The following is a 21,298-nucleotide window of genomic DNA, read 5'->3' as shown; positions in this document are numbered from 1 at the left end:
GTCCGTCATCGGGTGCGGTGGGCCGCCCCTACTGGCGAGTGGTAGGTAAGACGGTGCGTCTCTCGCCCCCCCAGCTGTGGGTCGGGTCACCGGCGACGCCTGGTGAATGGTGTCGCTCGCTGGCGACGTGGGGCTGTCCGTCATCGGGTGCTGTGGGCCGCCTCCACTGGCGAGTGGTAGGTGAGACGGTGCGTCTCTCGACCCCCCAGCTGTGGGTCGGGTCACCGGCGACGCCTGGTGAATGGTGTCGCTCGCTGGCGACGTGGGGCTGTCCGTCATCGGGTGCGGTGGGCCGCCTCTACTGGCGAGTGGTAGGTGAGGCGGTGCGTCTCTCGACCCCCCAGCTGTGGGTCGGGTCACCGGCGACGCCTGGTGAATGGTGTCGCTCGCTGGCGACGTGGGGCTGTCCGTCATCGGGTGCGGTGGGCCGCCCCTACTGGCGAGTGGTAGGTAAGACGGTGCGTCTCTCGCCCCCCCAGCTGTGGGTCGGGTCACCGGCGACGCCTGGTGAATGGTGTCGCTCGCTGGCGACGTGGGGCTGTCCGTCATCGGGTGCTGTGGGCCGCCTCCACTGGCGAGTGGTAGGTGAGACGGTGCGTCTCTCGACCCCCCAGCTGTGGGTCGGGTCACCGGCGACGCCTGGTGAATAGTGTCGCTCGCTGGCGACGTGGGGCTGTCCGTCATCGGGTGCGGTGGGCCGCCTCTACTGGCGAGTGGTAGGTGAGACGGTGCGTCTCTCGACCCCCCAGCTGTGGGTCGGGTCACCGGCGACGCCTGGTGAATGGTGTCGCTCGCTGGCGACGTGGGGCTGTCCGTCATCGGGTGCGGTGGGCCGCCCCTACTGGCGAGTGGTAGGTGAGGCGGTGCGTCTCTCGACCCCCCAGCTGTGGGTCGGGTCACCGGCGACGCCTGGTGAATGGTGTCGCTCGCTGGCGACGTGGGGCTGTCCGTCATCGGGTGCGGTGGGCCGCCTCTACTGGCGAGTGGTAGGTGAGGCGGTGCGTCTCTCGACCCCCCAGCTGTGGGTCGGGTCACCGGCGACGCCTGGTGAATGGTGTCGCTCGCTGGCGACGTGGGGCTGTCCGTCATCGGGTGCGGTGGGCCGCCCCTACTGGCGAGTGGTAGGTAAGACGGTGCGTCTCTCGCCCCCCCAGCTGTGGGTTGGGTCACCGGCGACGCCTGGTGAATGGTGTCGCTCGCTGGCGATGTGGGGCTGTCCGTCATCGGGTGCTGTGGGCCGCCTCCACTGGCGAGTGGTAGGTGAGACGGTGCGTCTCTCGACCCCCCAGCTGTGGGTCGGGTCACCGGCGACGCCTGGTGAATGGTGTCGCTCGCTGGCGACGTGGGGCTGTCCGTCATCGGGTGCTGTGGGACGCCTCCACTGGCGAGTGGTAGGTGAGGCGGTGTGTCGGCGGAGGCAGGGCGTGAGGTCCGGGGACTTGGGGCGTCGTGACGCTCCGGGCGTCTCGTGCTGCCTTGAGGTCCTGTTCTACTTCCCTTGCGAGGGCGAGGAAAGCGTCTAGTCCCTTCTCCACTGCAGTACGCACGAAAGGCCGTACCTCGGGCGTCAAGAGCTCGACAATGTTCGGTAGCACATCCTGTATCCTACCGCGGGGTGTTAGACGTCGGTAGAGCCGCAGCTTCCCGTGCACAAATGCTTCTACTCCTTCCCCGCTAGACTGGGCTCGGCAGAACTCGTTCATGCAACAGGCCCGTGCGCGCGAGTCATCAAAGCGTGCCTCCAGGCGTCGTGCAAAATCAGTCCACACGGTGTCGTAATCGCCTGTCTGAGACCACCAGGTTCGGGCGTCGCCGCGCAACTGGCTGCTGGCGCGTTCTGTCCAATCCTCTGGTGCGATGCGATGGCGTGCTAATTTTTCCTTGCATACCCGCAGGAACATGGCTGGGTCCTCGTGGGCGTGACCCGCGAACTCCGGCAGTATGATCGGCCCACTCGCGGCGCGCGGCGCGGGGGTCAGCTGTGCGTGGTACGCTTGCATCATTGTGCTCTTGCAGGTGACGCAGAGGAACAACCCATCACGAAAATGCACGAACTCGCGTACTTCAGCGCACGCGCGGTGTTTTGTGACCCCGCACTGTAGGCATCGGGCCGTCTCGCCTGGCTGCGCGCGGCAGCGCGCGGCTGCGCACAGCAGCGCGCGGCTGCGCACAGCAGCGCGCGGCTGCGCACAGCGTGTTTGTTGTACCCCTTGCGGCGCTTCCCGGCTGCTCCTCTTTGACGCGGACGCGGCCGCACGCGCACTGACACTGAGCACTCTCGTTATTTACGAGTGACTCCGGAAAGGGTCTAAGACAGCCCTCACACAATCCCTCCATGTCGATGGCTATGTCCGGATCTCTCTGCATCCTCGTGGAACGTGGCTGGCCGCCCCGGGAGACGGGATGTGTCCATGAACGCGGTCCGCGGTCGAGTGTGCCGATTCGGCTGCCTTCGGTTCCACTCGGTTAGGCTCGGGTGCCGAACGGCCGGAGTTGGCTTCTTTGGTGCACGTGCGCGCTTGGCGGCCCGGAGAGGGGAAAGTGGTGGCCGGTGCTCCTTTCTAGCGCGCGCGTTGCTGGGGTGGGGGTGGGGTGACCTCGTTTACCCTTGGGTCCCGTTAACGGCGCTGGTCAGACGCGCCCTTTGTCCTGCGCGCGCGTTTTCCTCCCCTTTGTCCTGGCTCGCCTTTCGACTACTTTTCCGTAGTTTTGACGGGTTTTCTTTGCCTAAATTGTTTGCAATTTTGATGAGCCACCTAGATGGGCGCCATTTGTCATCCTGCCGATGTTGATGCGTGGTTGGGTGGTTGGGTGGGTGGTGTCTGAGGGCGCCAACTAACCTTTAACAGGGGTAGTTGCTGTGGGCTAGTACACAGCACGAGACTCCGTCTCTCGGTGGTCGTGACGTCGCCACGTGGCAGGCAGAAGTGGTTGGACCACATACACGACTAACTTGTCACGTTCTCGGTACGCACACGAACGCCGATCGCCGAACTCCGCGAGTCGCACACGTCTGCTCGCGCCGAGGGGTGAAGGCCAACTGGCGCGTCCTGGCAGGTCCCGTTAGGGCTCGAGTCGATCTCCGTGACAATCGACCTCCACCCGTTCGAGACACAACCACCGACCACACACGACGACCGGTGAGACACCGAGGTGGCATAACGACCTGTGCGAGCCACGGGAGCACCTGGGACGACGTCAATACAAATACACTGTGTAACACCAAAATGCAATTTAACACACCACATAGTATCGAAATGCAAGTCATATCATGTAATTAAGCTGTATATAACCAAAACTTAATTCAAATAACAAAAAAAGTATTCTTATGACATTTAAGGAATGTCATTTCCGGACAAAAGATGTACCAAAGTGCTTAGAGCAGATTAAATGTGCATCTCTTATTGAATAACTTTTAAATTACAAATGCTTGCCAATTTATTTTTATTGTTCTGAATGTGTCTTTTTATACTAATTTAATACAAATTATTTTATCATAAAAATGCAACATTTTGGGGAGCAAGCATTACGAAACCGTACTTATAAAAATAAAAACAATAACACTGAATTCTTCGGTTTTAAAATAGAAATTTGACAAAAACAAAACCTTAAAATCTTGCCTCATAATTACAAAAAAACTCCCCAGCTACATAAAAAATGCCTTGACATTTCCTAGGAGAGGTAACATTTGTTTGTGTGTGTATAATTTAGTGGAAAAGATTGAAAAAATTAGCTAAAAATCGTGTTTTAACTTCAAAACACATTTTGAGTTATTTTTTGAGTTTTTATGATTTTGGCAATTTTTTCATTACTGATAATTCCCAACTTGAAAACTAATTATTTTTTTTTGTAATTTTGAAAACTTTCTTGATCCCTGAAATTTGTGCTTGGTCTGTTGGAAGAAAACTAAAAAGGAAAAAAAGGGGGGGAGGGGGAGGGGAGAGAACTTCATTGCAAACTCGAAACTTGAGTTAAATGGCCCTAGCCATGGCCTGCACTACTCACTCCTCAGCACCAACTCCATGAAGTTTGGCTTCCAGGAGCCCTGGTTGAGTTGTCCCAGCACCAACACTTCCCCCACCAGCGCGTGCCTCGCCTGGTTCTTGCTCACCGCGAACAAGTCGCTCTCGTAGCTCTTCAGCAGCGACTCGTGCTTGCACGACCGACACAACCTGGGCGCAGCAACACCGCCAAGCTTTCAAGCACAGTGTGTGGATGACCAACACAGCTGAAAACATTCAACTGCCTAACTACCAACTGTGTGTCATGGCACTTACATACGTTTTCAGGGTAATGAAATCTGATATTGCTTTCATTGTCCAAGGTTCAATGCAGTTTATTATATTCTGAATAAAATTACTATTTAACATTCAATCATTTTAAAAAAATGTTAACTTATCATTTGCTAACAAATTCACATGTTCATATTTACCACATATAATTTTGACAGTTCTGATGGCACATCGTAAGCTAATAAGAGTTTAAGCCTAAGACTAGAACTTGTCTACATTATACCTTTAGCCTAAGCTTACTATGCATATTCTATGGTTGTAGTATTATATTGTATTATGTATTACTATCGTATTTACTCTTTCCAAATTTTTGACTCCAAAAAAGGGGAGGGGGCCTATATGCGAATTTGGAGGAAAAAATATATTTTCTTTTTTTCAGGTATGAAAAACTAACATTTAATAAAAGCAAAATTAAATACCAACCCAACATCTTTAAACGCCAATTAAATTTTGATTAAATGAAACGGTTGGCGAAACGACTGACAAGTCGTGCGTTTTTGTTCTAATGAGGGAGGGTGGGGGAGGCAGCGACGCGGCAGGAAGGGAGAGAGGCAGAGGCGTGGCTTAACCTCCCTCCTGCCAGCTAGCCAGCCAACCAGACAAAGGAGTGTTAGAAATACCAGCTCCACCCACTTCCCTTCCCCTCTTCTTCTCCGACAACACTGCACATCAACACAAGCGCGCAAGTCCAGCTTTCTTTATCTTTATGATGTTTGAGATATGACTAACTGCGTACGTCTGTCATGCCTCACGACAGTCCTACTGAGAGTGGACAAACTATAATACCAGTCTCTGTATCACTGCCGCTTACAAAATCACTTCCCGCCGCTCACAATACATGACTTGCTGTTTGATGCATGCCAAGCTGCCCTGCCTTCAGATAAACCCAGAAAAACACATTTTTAAATTTTTTCTCAAAAATGTTTACAAAACAAGGAGGGGGCAAATACGGTAGTTAAATCCTTTCTTGAAATTTCACATTTATGAGAAATAACAATATTCAATAAAGTTTTGTTACAACACCATGTAAACACAAATATTTTACCTTGTCTTATTTTTATACTGCACGCGGAGATGGCAACTCAAAGCTTCATTTACCAAATCTAAACATGGTACTGCCTGCAACATCTTCAAGTCTTTCAGAACTATCTTCCGCTTTTTCACAACAGATTGAGTCCACATCTGAAGATGGTGCGACACTGTCGCCACAGGTGTCTTCCTGCAATCACCAACCACAAAAAAAAATAGACTTCAATTAAGCTGTACAGGCTTATTTAAGGGGGTGCCTCTCATTTCAGGTCAAGATATTATTTTTACAATTATTACAGATAAACTTGTAGATTTTTTCAAAGTAGCCAGTGGCACTGCAGTTAAACCTAAAAAGTATCAGTTCTGCAATAAATTAAATTCTCCTTTTTTGTACAACCCAAAAATGTTAAAAATGTAACTTTGGCAGCTAATTATGCAAAAAGTATGCGCTGTATATTTTTTTTCATTTAGTGAAAGTTAAACAATTGAAAAAGTCTAAAAGTTTATCAGTGATTAATATATAACTAAAATCATGACCTGAAATGGGAGGCACCCCCTTAAGAACCATTTTAAACAACAGCAATTTTACAGTTTTACTTGGTTGCTATGCCTATCAGCACGAGTCTTGAACACCCTTCCTACTCCCAAATGGCAAAGTTATTTTCCACATGTCAAAATGATATGTAAGCATGTTAAAAAAATTAATTAAACTTTGAAATTATAGACAACTTTTAATTCTTGGGTTGATTTTTTTTTAAATTTTTATGATAAAGTCATAATTCTATGCAAGAATAAGAGAAAAAAAACTTAAAGCCAGTCTGGATATTATCTGAAGATCAAATAGACAATACACAATAGTTTTTATTTTTTATTTTTTTAGCTTAAATTAAGAGAAATAATAATTTGTAAGGCTGCTTTATCATAGCACATTCCTATCAAAACCTTTCTATAAGTAATAATTCCTTAAATAAATAAGTAATTTCCATATTAATCAACAGTCGTTTACAAATTTTTAACCAGAGCGTGGTTAAGTTACAAATTTGTTAAACACAAAGTTGTTACAGTAAGTATGTCTAATTATTCAAAACAATATAAATAAATTGTGACGTATTTGTGTGTTTAAAAACTGTAACATCACAATATAAATATGAGTTACTAATAATTCAAAACAAACAAAAGTAACATTTTTTTCCAATCTATTTAATACAGTTAAACCTCTCTGAAACGACCTCTCACGGTTCTCAAGAATAGGGTCATAATAGAGGGGGGGTCGTAATAGATGTTTTCCGAAATTTTCAGTTGATTTCATTCCCCCCTCCCACCCAAACCGCTACTCGCTAAGAAACCAGCCGTACAATGGCAGGATGCTGTCACTCACAATGTAAGACGGCTTTGCTTTAAACCCACCTCAACCTTCATGACAAGTCCGTCGCCCTACAGGCTACCTCTAAAGAAAATATGTCATAAGACAGTTTATTTTTACTGGTTAGTTTACATGTACAATTTCTTGCTTGCCGTAGTTAAATACACTAGAGCCCCGATGTCACGAACCCCAGATTTAACGAAGCAGTGATTTTACGAATACATTCTCGGAAACCGTCAAAAAATTGGACATTTTGACCAAAATGTGAAAATCAGAATTTTTTTTTAAAAAAAACCAAATGAAAGATCATTAAAATCTGTCAATTTTAACACACAGCGTATTTTTATGTCGGCTTTAATACTTCCAATAATGTTCATTTAAGAATAACAAAAAAAAATAATGGGACATTTCCTTTAAAAATATGGCAGCTGTAGGTTCTGCAACGCGAGTGGGGGCACACGAAGCTCGCCCAGCTGGCTGGCGGCAACGGCTTCATGACGCATAAGCTCACCCCTCCCTCCCCTCGTTAACATTCTTCAAGGCTAGCTCATCCCTCCCAGACACACATACCATCTAGTCCCAACTTCGCTACCCTTTGAAAAACCTTCAGTGAGAAAATGCTCTTTTCACCCTCCCTTCTCCCGTAAAATTTGGCTTTTATGAATTGGGTACTAAAGCGGTGAGGGAGGGGTAAGAGCGTTGTAAATATATTCGGACCCCTCCCTCCTCAACAAACACGCCCATAAAAAAAGTAGGTCAAAATATGTCATTTTTCACACAAAGTTCGAGTTCAGTTATCTCTGGCAAGGAATTTACAAGCTTTCAAACTTAAATATAAATGTATTTTAATAGCAAGGGTCCTATGAAAAGGAATATACCAAATAAAATCAAACTACTGTTACCAAACAAAGCATAAAACGGCCCAATGCGTGGTCGCTTCGTTATTTACGCGCGAGAGGCGAGACGTGGAATGTTAGAAGAAAGATAAATGCTGGGTAGACAGACGGCAACCAGTGTGTTTCCTGCGTGGGGAATAAGTGGCGTAGCCTTTTTTTTATGCTGGGTAAAGCGACCTTTTTCTGTCAACCCATGGGAAAAGATAATTGCTTGAGCTGTCAAAATAAACATCGCTGCAGCAGTTAAAACAAGTCGTGGCGGGCGTATATCCAGTCGGTCGTTGTGTATATCTACTCGAAAAACATAACATCTCAATTCATAACATGATTCCTTATAACCTACACGTATTGCCGGATGTTTTCAGCCTGATCCATACAAGTTCTTTAGCCACGTTTAGAATGAAAACAACTGGCGGGCCAGTGTTGTGCCCTGTTTTGGGGACACATAAAGCTTTTATCAATTTGCTGACAGTTTTAATATATTTTTACTCTCTTCATTAAAATGAAGCAGATAACGTGATTGTTAACAAGTACAAGCAGCATCCGAGATCGGCCGCAGCGCACGGTACGGGGAGAGGGTGAGAAAGGGCGAGCGAGCAGCCGACTATCATGTTCACTCGCTGCGGCCGGAGGGATTTTCCTGCGTTGTATTAATAGTAATTAATATTTAATGGTATTTTATTTATTAAGTCACAATACAGAAAATCGAAAGAAAGAAAAAACCTGCATAAGTCATCAACAATAGTTCACAAATTCAAGCCAGAAAATATACCAAATCGGACTTCAAAAACTAAGCAAACATTGTCAACCAATAGTAATCAAAATCAAGAGAAATCTAGCAGTTAGCTTTGCCTTAACTGCGTACCACACTAGACACTCGCAAAAAGCTAAACGTAAACACGTTGCCACAAAAAACTTTATCTGCACCCTGCCGGCAAAGGGACGTGGAATGGGGGTTGTCAAGCGCTGACAGCGGTCAACAGGAAGTGGTATCTATTTTTAGATATGCGCTGCTACGGCAGTACAGCACTGGGCAAGAGAAACGCAGTAACACGCTACTCACCACAATAAACTTATTTTCTGTCTGATTTTCTTCGGATTTTCGGCAATTTTTCACAGTTCCTCGAAATTGGGTTGTAATAGAGAGGTGGTCGCAATAAATGGGGTCGCAAAAAAAAGGTTTTACTGTACATACATTTAGTAAAAACTTCATGCTAAACGAATGACATACATCGAATTTAAACATTATAGGAATATTGTGTTTATGTGATTTAAATAAAGTCTTGCTTGAAAATGCTGATTAATTCGTGATTTTCTTGGCATTTCCAGGACTATGATCGTTGTGTTACAGGTGTACGGGCAAGGTATTCAGAGTAGTTTCTGTTTGATCACAATGCTGTCCTCACTCTCGGAGCCAGGGGGGGCAGTCCAGCTCCAGTGTGACGAGGCCCAGCAGCTCCTGGGTTGCTCCGGCGGCCGCCAGGCGCTCCAGCGCCGCCGCCCACCACCAGTCCAGGCTCCCGTGCAGGCCGGCCCGCACCTCCCCCACCGAGGAGCCCAGGTCCTTCACGGTCCGCAGGCTGGCCGCCAGCTGCCCGCACAGCCGCCACGTTCCCTTCAGGTCAGTCTGCAGTCTGAGTGGGTTGCTTTTGACGTGACAACGTCTAATACATCGATGAACGCCGACTGCACGCACGAAAAAGTGTCCCGTTACGCTCATTGTACGCAAGCGCCGCATCTATCTCTCTTCCACTCGATTGGAACCACCACTGATTTGACTTTTTCGAGGCACATTAAACTTGAAACACTCCCATTAGTTTCCTACTTTTCCTATCATCGTCCTATCCTTAACAGAATAACACAGATTGGAAGAAGTTAAATAGCAAACATGTATAAATTTTAAAGTTAAAATAATTTTTTTCATTAAAGTAATAAACAAATTTGAATTGAGTGCAAATAAAAGTAAATTTATCAAGTAAATTGTACATTTCATTTCACTCCTTCTTTGTATCAAAATAGTGATAATTCAATAAAAATGATTCAATTTTATTCATAAAAGTATGGAATCATTTCATCAACGTTTTGTTATGACGGTGTCACGTTAAACTATCTTCCGTAAACCGACTTTACAGGCAACCACTAATTTTTAAACCTTAGTTTGCTAGCCTCATGTACCTAAATATAACATTACTGCACACACCCAGAAAGTAGAGACAAGATTTCATGGTTTTATTTTTAGTCTAATTTCATTTTCAAAACACAAGATTTCTGTGTTATTGTTTTTAGAAATTTTTATAAATACTATTTTGTAATACTTGCTCCACTAATATAGTGTATTTATATGCTGCATTTTTACATAAAATAATTTGTAATAAACAGCCTAAAACAGATGGGTACATTCAGGAACAACAAAAAGAAAAAAAAATGGTGAGCATTTTTGGTTTCAAAGTGATTGAATAAAGGATGCAGAATAAAATTAATTAAATCAATTTTTCAGATCCATACACTTTGATACAATTTTTGTCCAGAAATAATGACATTTCAAAATCAAAAGATTACTTTTTTTGTAATTTTAATTAAGTTTGGTTGAATGCTGCTTTATTCTAAGATATAAATAACTTGCATTTTGATGATATTATACATATTAACTTGCACTTTGGTGCTATGCGGTGTATTGACCTGGTTTTCAGTGTTATTTTGGTTTTATCGCAATTCATCGTATAATCTTGTCTCTACCAGTAATACAGTGTCATAACTCAAAAAATGCCATTAAATAAGTAAAAGGTCCTCTTCTCGAGTAAAATACTGTTGTATATCCCTTTGATTGTTATGCAATTACTTCACCATATTATTAGAGAAATTTGAACTCAAAACCAGTATAACAATGGTGTAAGATACGTACAACACTGTTTTGCATTTTTTGAGTTCCAAAACTATTTTACTGGGCGTGTGACTGGGTACAATTTAAGAATATTTTTGGACACACACTATAACTGGTTAAACTGGCTGGCACAAGAAATAACAATAACAGACAAAAAATGAATAAATCGCAAACTGACATAAAACAAGCCAAAAGCAGCCAATGGCTTGTTTTCGGTCTGTTTGCATATTAATATTATTTTGTCTATCATTGAGGTTGCTTAGGGCATACAGTGTAACCAGCAAAGGCATTATAGCACCAAAAAAACAAACTCTTAAATTAGTCTTCCACACAGCAAGAACCATTCAGAGAAATATTGCTGGCTAGTTTCATTCCACTTTTATAAGGAAGGATGAAATAAGCATCTACTACACATCGCAATAGCACTATTACAGGCAAATGTTGTTAATATTCACTGTGAACAAAATGAGGCTCGACAACATGTATTTTAAAATAATTTTCTCCTTATGATTTAAAAAACAAAACAAAAAAAAAACAGTGGTACTTAAATAAAAAAAAATATTTTTTAAAGCAAACAATAAAAAAATTAGACAAAGTTTCATTTTCTGTTTTGATAAGTAATATGCAATGTACATAAATATGATGTTCATGTTTAATACTGTGTATTACAAGTGTAATATACTGTGTAATACAAGGAAAGTACAGCACACAAATACAAACACACTTTTATACATTCAAACCAACAATAAATTAAATACATACAAAACTATTAAATATTTCTTAAAATGTTTATCTAAATTTTGGTGCTGAACTGATCAATAACGTTAACGTTAACGTTAACATACCCAAATCAACACTGACTAAACCATTGTACGGTACACAAAAACATTGCTGTTAAATACACATATTTTAAAATTGGTGTTTGTTTTTACATTTCATCAACAAGACATCATTTTTCTCACCAGTGTTTCGTGTTTGCTTATGTACTCAGTCTCCAAGTCTTTCACCTCTTCCAACAACTTGTCGTCCCTCAAAGTGGGTGGAACACTGCCCGCATGCAATGCCAACACCTCGGCTAGGTTGTGCATGGCATGGATCTTCTGCAAAGGCAAGCAGCAACGGAACAAAACCAATCATTACGAAATAATATTACCCATGGGTTATGGATGATTTACACATTCAAAAACACCACGATGGAAAACTAAAGGTTCCTAAGATTGGCCAAGAAGTACTGTTGGGCTAGTAAAGAGTCATCTATGTCTGTGGTCGCAAATGCATTCACATTTATGTATACTGCAACATACTGTTACTCTAAATGGTCGCTGCCTTGATTCTGTGCACAACGCAGACATCTAAAAATCTTTGCATGGTAGTTTGCATTTTGTAAACTAGAAGTAGTTAGATGTTATATTTTCCTTGTGGTTCGAATTGTAAAAGGTTAAATTGATTTGTTGTCATTCAGCATTCATGACTAACAACAAATTATAATACAGTGAATTGACTAAAATGATACAATAAATGAATAAAATTTTGGAATTCTTATAGAACTTAACTGTGTTCATGAAGAGAATTTTTTTTTATAACAGTTGATAGACTGTCCATGATGAAGCTAAGATAAATCATAAGCTTAAAGGAATAATTTATTAGCTTAGGTATTGCCAAAGAAGTTTCATTTTCGGACAAATCTTCATTCTAAATTGCTTTTTTTCAAAATGTCTACTATATTTTCTGTCAAGGTTTTAAAAAACCCATAAATTCATTATTTTCAAGTGTATAAGAATTACCAACACTTTCTGACTCTTACAACCCTTAAGGAGCTAATGAGTTCACCAAAAAAACCTACCTAGTGTTTGGGGTTAAGAAATATAAGATTTTATAAACCAACGCTTTGTACTAACAAGGCCCATCTTAATTATAATCCATTAAAATGTTAAAATTTTTAGTGGTAAACAATTTTATATTTAATATTCAATTTAATTATAGTTTTAAAATTTACTTTAAGGAATGACTTTATAATTTGTTATAGTACCTGCAGCGAATCAGTTTTCAAGAAGTTGTGCTCCTCCGAGGTCCTCAACACCTGCCGGTAAAGTTCAACTGTCTCCGGATACTTCTCATTAATCAAACCGATGCCAGCCATGCCTAAATGTAAAAATATTTCACTATAAACCATATAAAACCATCATGATGACCAAAATAAATATGAACATTGGAATAAATGCAATGCTGCAGTGCTGGATCCTTAACTCATGACAGCTGGGTGTCTCTTGTATAGAGTCATTTAAAACACTCAAAAAAATTACACACACACAAATTTTTTAATACAAAATGACATTAAGAAAAATTTTGTTCCACCATGCTTGGGTCACACGACCTAACATTACAATTGCATTTGAAGTGCTGGACAACTGAGCATTAGCACATAAAACTTTTACTTTAGAATAGCTTGTCCTCCAAAGCATAACAAATACTTTGATGACAAACTTGGACCCATTTCAAAAATTTATTGAAATTGCTATGAATTAAGAATTTTTGTGAGGGCTAGAGATGATGGAACCATTATTTATTTATAATTTATTTATTATTTAAGTAAGAATGTAGTAATTTATTCATATATTATACAATTATAAAGAACCACCCCAACAGCTGTATCACCAAAATAGGCTGATACTACATAAAAACAGGGCACATTAAAAAAAAATACAGAGTTCACTAAAACACAAAATTGTGGATGGACTTACAACTTAATTAAATGTATTCATTAGAATAATCTATGTATTACATTCTCAAACTCCCTATTTTATAGATAAATTTTATTAAATGTGAGTTACAAGCATAGAAAAACCATTATAACTAGATAAACTGCCCTGGTAATCAGTCTGAAACACATATATTATCATTCGTATTCACAGTGCCACCACAAGTTGTGCAGAAACTCCCAAGCCACTGCTTCAAGAGTTATTGTTTCAGGTTCCTCGCACACAACATCAAAGGTGGGAAGTTCTTTGTGCACAGAAAGCCAATATTCAACCTGACAGCAACTGCTCTATATATTCATATTCACTCTTGCAGTGCTTATCACACACACACAAAGTTCAATGAATAAACTGATGCATGCCACACCACTCACCATTAAGAGAAGAAATGTACTTCCGTAACTCTTCCTCACAGTCTGTTTTGGTTTTTTTTATCATGGATTCCAATACCTCTTCCATGGTCATGGTGTCTTTATTACCAATGAGATGTACTGCCCCCCGACGAACAGCGTGTGGATGAACACAAGCCTGTCGCAGCTGGACCAATGGAGCCAGTATCTGCAACAGTGGAATGAAAATCTTTAACTTAATTGTGCAAAATCTTATCAGAAAATATGTTTAATAAAATTTAGTCAATTTTTTGTATTGTGTTAACAATATTCACCAAATAATATACTGTCAACAAGCACGAAAGACCAACCTCCTTCTATGAAATGAGGCGGGAACATGGTAGGACAATGAACTTTCATTCCAAAGAACTCTGGTACGGTCGGTGCCAGGGAAACACAGTTGGAAAAAAATCAAGTTTTGTTTTTAACCAATTTTTTTTAAAACAAAACAAGGTTTTTTTTTGTTTAAACCAGGTTCTGTCAGTTTAAAACAGTTTTTATTATTACGATATGTGCCGCCAATTATTATTTTTGGCACAATTCTAAATTTGAATTTTTGAAAAATATGTTGCCAGTCCTTTTTTGCTGCAACAACTGAAACTTTTTCCGCCTCCTGTACACTCCCGTTTAATCTTTGTCAGACCTGTCTCCCCAATCTTTCCCAGCATAAATATAATTATGCCTACCATCTAATGACCCAGCAAGTGCTATTGTCTTATCCCGCCTTGGTGCACGTCCGTCGCCTGTAATTCTCCTCCGAGCCGTGACAAGAAGTGCTATGTCCTGCAAGCTATTAGAGCAGCTAGTTTCTGAGAGCCAGCCTTACGCGAGCGATTTCAGGCACGAGCACGGGTCATTTTGCTCGAGCCCTCGACACGTCGCCGGCCGCTGCCGAGTGAATTTCCCACTGGCAGCAGCACATTTCCCATCCCCCCCCCCCCCCCTTTATAGCCTTTCCAGGGAACCAGGCCCAGTGCAATGGTCGGGCGTCAACCCCTAGCCAATCTCGAGGCCACGACTCGTAATTAGTAATTAGTCAGTCTGCGTACCTCGTAGAAGTAGTCATGCTTCGTTAATAATAGTTCATAATATTTTCTATCTTTGGAATCATGGAAACATCCGCGACAACCACGTGTTCGCGAGCTCTGCACCCTGGCTGACGCTAGAAGCCATCTCCCTGTATGGTGAGTTTTTGACAAACCTTATTCCCCGACCACAATCATATTTGTTAGTAGGCATTTTCTGCCTATTTTGCTAACTGTCTGTGATTATGTTCTGATCATGTTTGATTCAGAACTGTTTACAGACAGGGTCCAGGGTCCGGATGCGGACCTAACACCACCACCCTAGAGTCCTTCCTCTAGCAATCAGGACGCTAAGGCGCCCTGACGCCTCGTTATCAGCTCAACTTCGGCCAGCAAACGTCAAAACCTCCAGTTCTTCAGTTTTTTTATATCTCAGAATAACATTAAATCACGACATTGAAAAGATCGGAACACCAGAAATTTTTCTTTCGGGACTTTCATCGCTCTAAACATACTGGAGATTGTAAAAACTTAACCTGTCTATTGTTTCTGATTCTATTGTAATTATGTCCAATGATTAATGGTAATTTTCTAATTAGAGCCAGCCCATTCTTTAGATAATGTAATTTTAAATTCATGTTAGTATAATTTTAATAATTTTAATATATTTGTCAATCAATTTATCAAGTTTATTATTCTATGTGAAAGTAATCAAAAGTTAAATAAACATAGAGGTACTTATATCTAGACGAAATCATTATTTTGCCTTTTGAAACTAAAAGATCCCCCAGTTACACAAGTCATCAAGAGAGAGTGAAGTGTAACAGATAGTTATTTTGGTTCTCAGAATGTTTTAATGAAAGCCATACAACAATCCTGCTTTCTGCCACTCATGTTGAACCGGAAAAGTTATAACATCAAAGACCTGAAGTCCAGAAAATCTGCACATCTGACTGGGAGTTAACCACAGAAAGGGTATTTCACCCACAGGATGAGGATTGATTCTCTATAGAATGGGTGTTACCCACCAAATTGGGTCTTAGAGTAGTGTCAGGGATTTCCCACAGAATAGGAATTAACTATAATTATATTATATATAGTTTATAGCTAATTAATATTTTTAATTTTAGAGGACTATAAGCTGGGTATAATTTAAAAATTATTCAGATAATTTAAATGATAAGATCTTGATTAGTATATAATTTTCTGTTTCCGTAAACCTCAAGAAACATTAATGAGCAAACTTTTGTGGTACGAACAATTCTCGTACAATTCCAAGCCTTGTGGTGAGTTAGGCGTGGGCATGTCATGGGTGAGATATTCTTCAAAGTAAGGAGTTGTGTTGTCACCACTCACCACCTCCGGCTAGCTCAAATTAGGTGATGAGTGGAACATACAGGTTGCAGGTCACGAAGAAAGAAGAAATTTATACACAATGTTCAATGTTTTACCTGTTTTTTTTTTTAATTCATGTAAAAATCACACTATATTCTGTACAACAGAGCACACAAAAAAAAAAAAACTAAACTAAACGTCCAGAAAAGAATAAAACCTGAGCCATAGCTCGGCCCGCCGCCCGAACAACGACCGCTCGGCCTGGTGCTCGGACAATGACTGAATTTTACAGCCTTCCTTCCCTTTGTGCGGGCAGTGTCCTGGGCTCGCTGACGTAATTTTCAGCCAATCACGGCGCATGGCAACAGAGGCTCAACGAAATGCTTACTTCTGTTCCCATGACGCAGCGATTTTGTCTCTTTCTCACACTCCCGTGACAGTGACTCACATGCCTAGCGTGTGAAACAAAGCCTCGGTCGTGAAAAAACGAAGGAGAACATCAGCACGCCTTCCCACATAAAGAAGGCAACAAAAAATTTACTAGAAAAAAAACTTATGAATTTTAAAAATGAAAACAAATTACGTTTACAGTAACTTTTAAAAGGAAAAAACTTTACATCTAACCTGAAATTTGACAAAAAAATGTATATGAAAAGATTATTACTGTATTGCATGAGGAAGGCTGTATGTAATCTGGGTTGTTACAGTGTATACATTGAGCATAAATGTGATCGGTATGTCATAGTTGATGCTGCATCCACTAAGAAAGACACAGTCCTAATTATACAAACATTTTTGCGTAATAACAATTGTCTGATCATCACGTATGTTGATAACTGTCATAACTGAGATTGTTTACCCTGTGCAAAACTAGTACTATATAATGAAAACAAAACCACAGACAGCTATAAAAACATTCATGTCTTTAGACTGGGATAGATAGTAAAACATTGGAAACTAGAATGCTACAACAAGCTTTTATTGTCTCTGTATATTTTCCCAAATTAAAGAAAAGAAAAAAAGGAAAATATTTTAATTATTTGAATACTTAGATATTGCAATTAATTTTCAAGGCTTAAAAGGATGCAGCCAATTCATTCATCATTGATTAATTTCTTCAAAGATAAACTACATTCTATAAATATGAATTTTACCCACGTTAAAACAAAGGTTAGTCTGCTTTACAATACATAACAAACTTTGAACATTTCAGATCTGCCCAACAAGGAAATCCAACAGATTATATTTTTTAACAAACACTTGCAAAAATTATTGAGGTCCGCAGATAGCAGACCAAAAGTTCAGAATATTTCTGTTGATTATTTATTAGTCTTGAGTTTAGGAAGAATGGTACTTAGAATAAAAGATTTCAGAAAAAATATACTGCAATTTATTCTTCCTTGATAAAATGCACAATGGTGCCATAGATATGCATGACAGTTCCAGATAACTTATAAAAAAATCACAAACACAAAGTTTGTAGCTTGAAAAAACACTATTACTGTTCGATGAAAAACAGTAACAATGGAAAACAATTTTTGAAGAATAGTGAATAAAAAGGCCCACAGTTACTTATTTACTGTGGTACAACCAAAAGAAACCAGCCCCCAGAGCAACCACTGTAGATAATTGTACGTGGTCGCATGAGCCAACAATGCAGACACCCTGTGGTCAAAAAATTCTAAATGAAAGTACGAACAGATGGAAAATTGTTCATTTGCTACATCAAGTAATAACGGTTTGGCACCCCACCTCGCGAACATGTCCAAATTGGATTGCAATGAGTAACTGACTAAATGTAACCAGCTTCTTCTGTATCAAGAACAATCCACCTACAACCTAACCTAAACAACCAATCACAAAAAATACTTTTATATACTAGGCCCTCTTAGTCAAAGACAAAAAGTTTGTTTTTTTACCAGATTTTACATGATTTTCACACACAGTTTTTCTTCTCCTTTGGTGGCATGCTCTTTTTGGCTACCACTAATCTCTATTAAATTCATGACATGGGACTTCCCCAGTGACATAATCCATTCGTATTGGCTTTTATGGCACTATGTGCCATAAATTCCTATTTTTTTGCCTGGTTAAAATTAATTTAATTTTACAATTTTTTTAATATATTCTAATACTCAGTTACTTTTGTAAATTTTGGTTAATTGTTAATGTTTGTTTAAAAACTAAATGATTAAATTTATTTACTTGCCATATTCACTGTTAGTATTTCAAAATTTAGTTTATTTAATTTGATACAGTATATTTTAATGGAGTTGTGAAAATAACTGTGGATGCTTAGTGCAGTTAGGGAATAGGCTCCGCTGGTGTGTTTGTGCAGGACTGTTGGCGTGCTTGATTGTTGTTGCCAGTGGTGGCTGCCTGGTGCGCTGCGAGCGCGGCTGAGGAGAACTGAATGGTTGTCTATGGTGGAGAGTGGACGTTATGGATGATGGACTTCGGCAGCCCAAGATGACGAGAGCCAGGCCCACTGCAACTGATGGGGCCGAGCATCGTCGCGCGCACAGGGCAGGATACACTGGCCACACAGACTGTAGACATGTTTTGCGCTAGTCTTATATCGTGCATATTTTCGTCCAACAATTGCGGGAGCTGTGCAGGAAATCAATACCCGAACTTTTGTGAACTATAGTGGGAACTAAGTTATGAAGGGCCCTAAGAAGTAACACTGATTTTTCGTTGGTTGTAACTGATCCTGTACCAGCCTGTATTGGGTTGTATAAGTAAATAGACTTTGGACAAATGAACTGGAATGATGGTGTCAGAGAAAAATGTAAATACAATGGCGCATCAACTTTTAAATGAACTTCTTAAATAATTTAAGCAATGGTAACACCGCGGTAAAAGATATAAGTGATCGTGGAATTTCATATAAATTCATAATTTGTGTTTAGTGTGTTTAATTTATTTAAAGATATTTTCTGTAGGACTTTGCGGCAAGAGCGCTTATTGTCGGTGTACCGAACTTTATAATAAACTCTAGTAATTATAGTAATAGTTTAATTCTAATTTTGGGCCATATTGCTATAAAATGGTATACTTATAATTTTTTTTATTGTTAGGGTGAATCTTTTATGTCATATATATAAAAGTTTATATTATCAGTTATAATCTACTATTCCCTCGCTAGGATATGTGCCTAGCTTTCTACAGATATTCCAAGTGGTACAAGCTTTTGAATTATGTGACTAAATGTTTTTGTGAAACTTTTTTTTAAAATTCTGCCTAGATGACTCACTTAGTTACCTGAAAAGTTATAACATGCAAAATGCTAAATCTCATGAATTATTAGTTCAGAATACTTTTAAACATCCACTGTTTGTCAATTTCAGCATAAACACACTAAATTACGTATGTCAAAACATTGCCTTACCATCGCATACAGAGAAAACTGGGCCCAGCAAGGATTAAGCAGACAACACTTATATTTAAATCAAACTAATAATATTTTGGTGTGACATTTACTAACCTTAGCTAATATCTGCCGGTCCATTGAATCAAATGGAGTGTCCAAGTGAGTGCTCAATAGTTTACGCCTGAACTCCGTTGAAGATGACAAGTGCTGACAACGATAATAGAATTCTTCTATAGGAGAAAAGTGTAGAAATATTATTTCTTCTTTCATTTCAGGCACTCCCATCTGTTAAAATTAAACAAAATTGAATTATAATTCTTACATGGTAAATTACCACACCATAAAAATGCATTATTAAATACATGCACAGTAAGTAATATAACAATGCTACACATGCAAACAATACAGTCCACATGTACGTAAACTGTTACCACATACGGTAAACCTTTATTTCAATAACATTTAAGTAAATATTAGTGCTTAATGTAAGCATATAAAGACTGTTCAGCAATTTCAGGGCATAAATTTAATGGGTAGAAGGGAATACCAAAAAAAGCTCTTTTTGTTTAGGAACCTATGTCTGGAAACGTAAACCCTTAAAAGTTACAGGTGCAAACAGTAACACTCAAATTTGAATTTTTCTGGCATCATGGCACCACTCCAGTGGCTGAGAGGACACGCAATCGCAGCATTGTGACATTCAGTCGCTCCGCGGGAAGCGGACAAGTCGCGAAGTCGGGCACAGACTAGAGTTAGAGTACAACAAGCTTTGTGGTATGATGAAACTCCCAGTTACAGGCAGTCGCTGGTTGAGCCATACGAAGGTCTTCCTATTTGGCACACGTCTGTCCCGAAAGTGCCCTTGGCAAATGCACACTATTTCTGCTGCAATTCCTGTCGCCTCCCTGTACACCAAGTGCATATCGGCTAACTCTGCAAATGTTACGTCTGCTATGCTGTTGCTGCTTTATCAAATATGTCATCACAGTACCATAAACTAGCTAACCGCACAGATCCAAACATGTTAACGCACCACAAACCACCCACACCAGCGAAATTTAAATTTTACACCTGTAACTTTGCAAAGTTCTCATTTCCGAACATAAGCTCCTTTGCAAAAATAGTTTCTTTTAGCATTTCCTGCTTACCATTACATTAATGCTCTGCAATTTCTGAACAAAATGTAATGTAATTAATGTTTGAACATCCAGTATATAATGCAATTAAAGTTTGAACATCCCGTATACAATGCACTAGATGCAATTAATGTGTTAGGTATAACTTCTGTCAAACTCTTAACTTTAAATAATTTACTTTAAGCCCATTCTCATCTCATTAGCCCTCATAATCTGTAATTGCATATATGTTAAGACTTCAAGCCTTCCTTCATTTGTAAATACATCAATGCATCCATGAGTAGAGAATACCGTATATACTCGTGTATAGCGCGCCCTTTTTTCCCCTCAAGTAAAGGAAAAAAATAAGGATGCGCGCTATACACGGAAAAAAAAATTTGGGGGGGGGGAGGCGGGGAGGAGTGGAAGTCGTTAAGTGACGGGTGACGTTTCTGGCCAGCCCCCACACATACGCACAAGCAACAAGGCCTCTGTTTCACACACACACACACACACACACACACACACACACACACACACACACACACACACACACACACACACACACACACACACACACACACACACACACACACACACACACACACACACACACACACACACACACACACACACACACACACACACACACACACACACACACACACACACACACACACACACACACACACACACACACACACACACACACACACACACACACACACACACACACACACACACACACACACACACACACACACACACACACACACACACACACACACACACACACACACACACACACACACACACACACACACACACACACACACACACACAC

The 21,298-nt window shown here is 40.8% G+C and overlaps 1 protein-coding gene across 2 annotated transcripts in view; it reads right to left on the bottom strand.

Moving 5' to 3' along the window:
* Positions 1-21,298, bottom strand: part of LOC134535208 (E3 ubiquitin-protein ligase SHPRH) — a 97,975-nt gene that overhangs the window by 42,685 nt on the left and 33,992 nt on the right. For both annotated transcript variants that reach the window (XM_063374249.1, XM_063374258.1), the window contains exons 9-15: positions 19,454-19,624; positions 13,592-13,775; positions 12,491-12,603; positions 11,424-11,561; positions 8,987-9,171; positions 5,338-5,511; positions 4,006-4,172 (exon numbers count right to left, since the gene is read on the bottom strand). In XM_063374249.1, the coding sequence (XP_063230319.1) occupies positions 4,006-4,172; positions 5,338-5,511; positions 8,987-9,171; positions 11,424-11,561; positions 12,491-12,603; positions 13,592-13,775; positions 19,454-19,624 (1,132 nt within the window). The remainder of the gene's footprint in view (positions 1-4,005; positions 4,173-5,337; positions 5,512-8,986; positions 9,172-11,423; positions 11,562-12,490; positions 12,604-13,591; positions 13,776-19,453; positions 19,625-21,298) is intronic.

This window comes from Bacillus rossius, chromosome 1, assembly GCF_032445375.1.
Source record: "Bacillus rossius redtenbacheri isolate Brsri chromosome 1, Brsri_v3, whole genome shotgun sequence".
NCBI lineage: Eukaryota > Metazoa > Arthropoda > Insecta > Phasmatodea > Bacillidae > Bacillus > Bacillus rossius.
This window is presented reverse-complemented; position numbering and strand designations above follow the sequence as displayed.